Genomic DNA, 6,799 nt, shown 5'->3' on the forward strand with positions numbered 1-6,799 from the left:
AATATCCATCGTTGATCCAATGCCTACGCTTTGCTCATATTGATCTTTGCTAAGTTACTATTGTTGCTCCGGCTGTTAGAATGCACTACAAAACCGCTATTGTTACTGTTCCTATTATTGTTACTATTGTTACTGTTATTATCAAAACTATCAAACTACTGTGTTACTAAATACTTTGCTGCAAAAATATTATCTTCCAGATATGGTTGAATAGATAGTTCAACTGCTAAGGCTCATAAAAAATACCTCATATGTATCACACTGCATTTAATCACATTGGAGAAATCCGCATGAAGAAATTCCATAATGATGGATTATGGAGTCATATGATTATGAATCATCTGACACTTGCAACTTCCATCCAAATAGTGAAGTAAACTAAAATACCATTCACATGCCATAAAGAACGAGCAACAAAATAATTGGAAATATGCATATTGATGTATAGCGACTTGTGACGCCCCCGATTCAATCGTACAGTAATCACATACATGCAAAATATGTACGATCAAGATCAGGAATTCACGGAAAGATATCACAACACAACTGTAGACACAAATAAAAATAATACAAGCTTCATATTACAAGCCAGTGGCCTCGAGGGCTCGAATGCATAAGCTCGAAACACAAGCGCCAGCGGAAGCAACAATATCTGAGTACAGACATAAGTTAAACAAAACTGCCTTAAGAAGGCAAGCACAAAAGCAATAACGATTGAAAAGGCAAGGCCTCCTGCCTGGGACCTCCTAACTACTCCTGGTCGTCGGCGGTCTCCACATAGTAGTAGGCTCCAACGGTGTGGTCGTAGTAGTAGACGGGGGCAGCTGGCTCCTGGGATCCACCATCTGATCGCAGCAACCAGATATAAGGCAAAACAAGGTAGCAAAGCAACCGTGAGTACTCATCCAAAGTACTAGCAAGACTTAGATCTAAGCTAAGTATGCGTCGTATCAAAGGAATGAGGTTGTATCTGTGGACTGAACTGCAGAATGCCAGAAGAGAAGGGAAAACCTAGCCTGTCGAAGACTAGCATCTTCAAGCATCTTGCAGCATGTAGAAGAGTACATAATAGTATTTTATAATTAAAAAGCGTGTTGTAGTATTAATGCCTAGAGATCCTTCCTCGACTCCCTGCGAGAAAGCAATCCCGAAGCAACATATCCATCTCATATCTCAAGTATCCATTTATAGTTGTAATAGGTCAGGATACAACTCCGAGCGTCCATTACCGTGGACACGGCTATTCGAATAGATAACTTCCCTGCAGGGGTGCAGCACATTACCCAACACACTTGATTACTCTGGCCAGACACACTTTCCTAGGTCATGTCCGGCCTCGAAAGATCAACACGACATAGCCCTACCTAGGCTCCGTAGAGAGGTCCCCGCTGGTCAACAACCTAAGCACTCCGGGGTCTTGGGCCCATCTCCCTTTGCACTCCGGGTCGTTGTGTGCAGGGTGAATACCAGCGCCACCTCTATCATGGATGGCACGATCCGACTGTGCCACAATGCCGAACTGGACGTCTGCGAGAGCTTTTAGAAGAAACGTACGGCGCCGAGTGACCATAATTGGTCCCACGTGGAGGTTACTACGAATAGGCCAGTGGCCAACTCAGATAAAATACCCAAACCCTTAGTGTATTGGGAGCTCACGGAGATAAGAAGAGACTCATGATCATGTGACCCCGTCGCCCTGTCTCGAGGAAATACGGCAAGGGCCAGGCACAACGCTCTCACTAGGGCGGTCTACCTGCCCGGCCGTGCCTCATCTTTATCTCGTGGGTACCCTCCAAGTCAACCCGACTATCCAGAGACTGTCGGGAACTCAGGTCCACCTCTACCGGGCTGGTACTGCCTGTCCCTTCAGTCCCAAGTAATAGTAACTATCACGGGTACCCCACGGTCAACCTGACTTCACATATCTCGTGGGTACCCCACGGGGCTGACCCGACTTTAACATGGGCCTGAGGTAAAGGTCAAGGTAACCGTGTGTCCAAAAGACCAAGGGGGGAAAACCCAGGAATCACCCTCAAAGGATTCCACTCGATGTAATCGTCAAGGTGAAATTGGGAGGAATCACCCTCGAGGTTCACACTTGAGGTGTTGCACGACAGAGTCTTATCGGGAGTGGTGAAGGAGGAATCATCCTCGACACACCACGACACTACAGAGTTATCACCCAGCGCGCCATATCTATAGCGCCCGTTGCAGATGCTTAGTGAGGACGAACACAGGATGCCCATTACAGTCAACATCCAAACTAACATGCAATCTGGCCGATGATCACCCCTATTGCGCCGTAGCTCCCTTGGTTCAACCCTTCGGCCATTAGCACTGTATCTGCGGAGAATCCATTTAGACGAAGAAGAGCTCGAACAATGCATTGTGGAGGACGAATTTTGCCGTTCAAACTACACCGACTGGCACAAGGCTACGTCACGCTCGATGAATTGTTGTTCTAATTACCCGAATCCATCTAATCATCTAGGTGCTCCATGTGAAACATTTTTAAGTTGTGAACTCTCTCACAAGCCCACAATTTACACTTCTTTTACGACGGAGCAATTCTCAACTTTCTTTACCGAAAAACAACAGAGCATCCGGAAATAATAACTCAATTCTACGAGATAACAATTATCTCAAGAAATTACATTGAGAAACACAAACAAACAAAAAATCACATAGATAAAAGAAGCCAAAAGGACATTTGCAAGGGTAAGCAAGTCACGAGACCAAAATATGACATTGTCCGATAGCACACAGCATGTGACGAAAACTCTGGTTTCACTTCCTGTGTCCACATTTAACTTTACTTACCAACTCACTACAAATATACCCCCTAAAAGATATTTAAGGAAGGCATTAACCATTTAACCACCAGAAGTGCAATTTTCTTGGCAAGAAGAGTTAAGACAGAATACACGGGAAGATTAGTCATGCAAGCCAAATCCAACCACCGAGTTCAGCCACTGCAAGATTTTGAGTATTTAATCACTCTCTGAGCTGCCGTCTGAACCAGCAAAATCAATGCACGTACTACAACCGCCGCCATATGCTTGGCTACTAGGGTGAACAACGGTTGGCTTGAAGCCTTCGCAGCCGTGACAATGCCCTAGAAAACAGACACACACAAAAAAAGAGTCAGACAAATATTAACACGAATAAACAAAATAGATTGCAGCTAACCTAAACGTTACGATTACATGCTACTCTGGACTTCTGAAAATATAGATAGCATGCATATTTACATCCATTAAGCAGCAGGGACATATGATGTAGAGAAATAACTGACAGTTTAAACGAACGTTCATTCTATTTGCAGGATGTTACAATTGCGAAAGGTGACACTATTCACTCCATGTAGCAGGAAAGGCATGCAAAATCACAAGGATTGTACTAGTTTCAACGAGTTTACTGCATGGACATCTTGTATCCAGGATGTGGTCTGGGAAATTAAAGTAATCAGGACAAGGAAAAAGAACGAATTCCACATATATATACATAAATTAGAATCTCTGTAGCAAGTACGTACCATTATCATTTTCCCCAACAATGCAGCACAGGAGCACATCATTCTCGCCATGGAAAGGGGAGTCTATTTCAGAGAAGAAGAGCTTGGTGCTGTCGTCATCAGCAGAATGCTGATCCTGTGGCTTAGCGGTGAAGTTGTAATGGATGCAGCCCCCTCCAAACTCCCAAAATTGACGGATCACTCGTACCTCCACCAGCTCAAACTGAAAAAGAAAGATTAAAAGGTACAGTCACAACATAGAACTCCGGGTTAACACTTAACACACACACACACTGAGAGAGAGAGAGAGGGAGAGAGAGAGAGAGAGAGAGAGAGAGAGAGAGAGACCTTGGTGCTGTTTGCTCTGTTGTATTTACGCAGAGCTACCTTGGCATGGAGGCGCGCGGTCTTTTGCCGAAACGCGACTCTCTTCTCACGGAGTGCATTCCTTACCTCCGGAGGTTTTCTCTGCCTCGGTAAACACTCATCTTCATCGTCCTCACCGAAATCCAGGGTGCCGTACTCATATTTGGGTCGAGGGAAATTGAACCGAAACATAAATCCATGTTCGTCCATGTTGACACCTTCAGGAGTGCTCCTCTCCTTAGAAGCATAAGCAGCTTGGCTCCTGATGCATGGGGTACTCCTCTCCTTGGAAGCCCACCCAGCTCGACTCCTGATGCATCGACAAATTATGATCATGTCATAGAAATGATCAAAGACCATTTGGCACGCTCTACTGCTCAAAATTGAAGTTACCAGTATTGTTTTTCCATTTTTACTGTGATTAAGTGATGGTGTGTCTCTCTGAGAGATGCGTGCAGAGTTTGTTAGAAACCGGTTACAGGAAATCAAAAACTTGCATGGTTTATCTCAAATTCAAATTTGACATCACGAATTAAACATCTGTCAGGCGTGGATGACAGTTGCTACTGTCAGTCAGAGCTTCTGAGCAGTTGTGATGTTATTATTTTCTGGAACGGATAGGTTCAGTACAATCCTTAGCCCATGATCAATGCAGCTGGCAGTGCATGAAGAAAAATTCAAGTAACCATGAAAACAGTAGTTTGCAATGGGCTTAATATTGGCAACCTGAGGGGATTTAAGTTACCGACTCCGCAAGGCCGCAATCACATTTCAACATACCCAAAATGATATTGAATAGAGAACAGTCAGAGAGAGAGTCTTTTTTTTTTACCTTGCGTACCTCCCTCTGGAAGCAGCGGATGAGACTGCGGCTTGAGCAGGATGGTGCTGCTTTGGCTCCTCTGGCAAATTCTCCTTGTGCCTGAACCAGAACATGCCAATGATTCAGAATTACTAGTGTGAACAACAGAAGCAGAGCCGTCCGCACAATCTATGAAACCCAATGATTAATTCTACTTTGGCAAAATTTCACACAGAACCGTACGTATGAGATTGATTGTTCGAACAGGATGTGTGTTACACATGTGTGCCAATTTTCGTGATGAAATGAGATTTGTGGAGGCCTCGGCAAAAAAAGACAAAATCATGCTCGAAAAAAACTGTTTTTGGAAGCATTTTGGAGCATCGATTTTGTTTTTTTCACCGAGACCTGCATGAATGTCATTTTGCCATGAAATTTTGCACGCATGTGAAAAAGGCATCAATTTTTGCTGTAAAAAAATCAGATTTTTTGAACTTTTTAAATATATTTTTTGATTTTATTGTAGCAAAGGGTGCTTGTGCGCTCGAGCTCACAAGAGCACTTTCGCATAAACTAGACTTATTTATGTAAATCTTACAAAATAAAGTACCCTTTTGTAGCAGTATAAATCTTTTGTGTTAATCACTATCGTGTTTTTCATGAAGCAAATGCCATCCAAAATGGCTTTGAGTTAATCCATGTATTTATTTGGTCAGACTTTGTAGACTAATAATATAATAAAGTTGGATGTGTGCATCTTTGAATGTAGAGGCCGGGGGTTTCTATCTTCTGTTAAAAAAGTGTTATCAGCATTTACAACCGGACCTCCAAACTCGTTCCAAACGCCCGGACGGTCCTGGTCAGTGCACGGACATTTTTTGGCCACCCAACCGGGCTCCCCAAAGCCGTCACAAACGCTCGGCCGGTACTCCTCATACCTGGGCCATATCTGAGACGAATATTGGACCCCCTGGACACGCCCGCAACGTTGGACTTACGATTCGCCCCAGGTGGGGACACGGAGAGACCGTTGGTCTGACATGCGCCTCATCCGCCCCGCACCGCGTGGCGCCGCTCCGGCGTGCCGCCCGAGGAAGGTAGCCGAACCCGGACGGCGGCGGCCCAACCCTAGCCCGCCCCACTTTTACCCCTTTCTCTTCTCCGCCGCCGACACTTCCACTTCCGTCTGCCGCTTGCCATGCCAAGGCGCCGGATCGCCGGATCACCACCTACATCATGCTCACTTTGGAGCAGAGGCTGCAGCTGCTTGAGGAGATCCGGGTAAGGCGGGCTGCTCGCTTTGCCGCCTGCCTTCCTTCAGATTCGGCGGGGGAGGAGGAGGAACCGGAGCCCATGGGCTCATGAAGGAGGCGGCCCAATGGTATCCAGGTCAAATAACATGACACGGCATGGAGATGGGAGTATGTAACAACCGAAGCAACCTTGGAACAGCAAATATGTGGGGGCCCTTTTGAATTGAAAAGGAAAAAACAAATGATAACAGGCATAAAAAAATGCATGCACTTGGAGGAGGAGCAAGGAATTTACCACGAATCTCCCGGCCGATCCGCCATGGTCGACCGATATGATTCCCTGCAGATCGACTTGTGCGCACCCAATCGATCGTGAGATCGTATATGTATGCGGTTCTTCTTCTCTCTAATCTCAGGGCGTGAGATTGACCCACTGGTGGGTACGCAGGTCAGATTGATTATATAGGTATACAAGAGCGTAGCGATCGATCGATTAGATTCCAAAACGGACGCGGTTTCCGGTTTGTGTGCTGCCCTTCCCTCTTCTACGGGAGTAAATAAATACAGCTGCATCCAAGGTTCGAATCCGACTGCCCTTTGTTTGGTACAGTACGTACGTTTTTTTTTCTTGCGAAGTTTCTTTTAGGGGTTTATTATACGTACGTACGTTTTTGTTGGAAAATACAAACACAAGTTTTAACACCTCCTCGGTCGTAGTGGGAGTGAAGCTGATGATTGCGACTGAATTCGAAGTCTCGCGCTTTTGTCATCTTCTTCGCCGCGTCATCATCATTGTGTATTCAATGGCTGATAGGTCGGCACCTAGAGCAGTGACTGCGTCCTCTTATGGTGTCTTCCTTGTCT

The 6,799-nt window shown here is 45.4% G+C and overlaps 1 protein-coding gene across 1 annotated transcript; it reads right to left on the reverse strand.

Moving 5' to 3' along the window:
- Nucleotides 1-2,959: 2,959 nt before the first annotated feature.
- On the reverse strand, nucleotides 2,960-6,037 carry LOC119280152. The gene is made up of 5 exons (XM_037561111.1): nucleotides 5,916-6,037; nucleotides 4,722-4,802; nucleotides 3,863-4,142; nucleotides 3,536-3,737; nucleotides 2,960-3,115 (listed from the first exon to the last, which is right to left on the reverse strand). The coding sequence occupies exons 1-5, from the start codon at nucleotides 6,035-6,037 to the stop codon at nucleotides 2,991-2,993; spliced, it is 810 nt and encodes a 269-aa protein (XP_037417008.1). The 3' UTR covers nucleotides 2,960-2,990.
- Nucleotides 6,038-6,799: the final 762 nt, after the last annotated feature.

The sequence above is a fragment of the Triticum dicoccoides genome, chromosome 3B (assembly GCF_002162155.2).
Source record: "Triticum dicoccoides isolate Atlit2015 ecotype Zavitan chromosome 3B, WEW_v2.0, whole genome shotgun sequence".
Lineage (NCBI taxonomy): Eukaryota > Viridiplantae > Streptophyta > Magnoliopsida > Poales > Poaceae > Triticum > Triticum dicoccoides.

Bases quoted from the DNA above. Each gene is read 5' to 3' on its own strand.
- LOC119280152 (XM_037561111.1), bottom strand. From the start codon at position 6,037: ATGGGCTCCGGTTCCTCCTCCTCCCCCGCCGAATCTGAAGGAAGGCAG. The intron at 3,738-3,862 runs GTCTCTCTCTCT...TTTCTTTTTCAG, and splicing joins ACAGAGCAAACAGCACCAAG to TTTGAGCTGGTGGAGGTACG. The intron at 3,116-3,535 runs GTACGTACTTGC...TCTGTTTTCTAG, and splicing joins TGTTGGGGAAAATGATAATG to GGCATTGTCACGGCTGCGAA.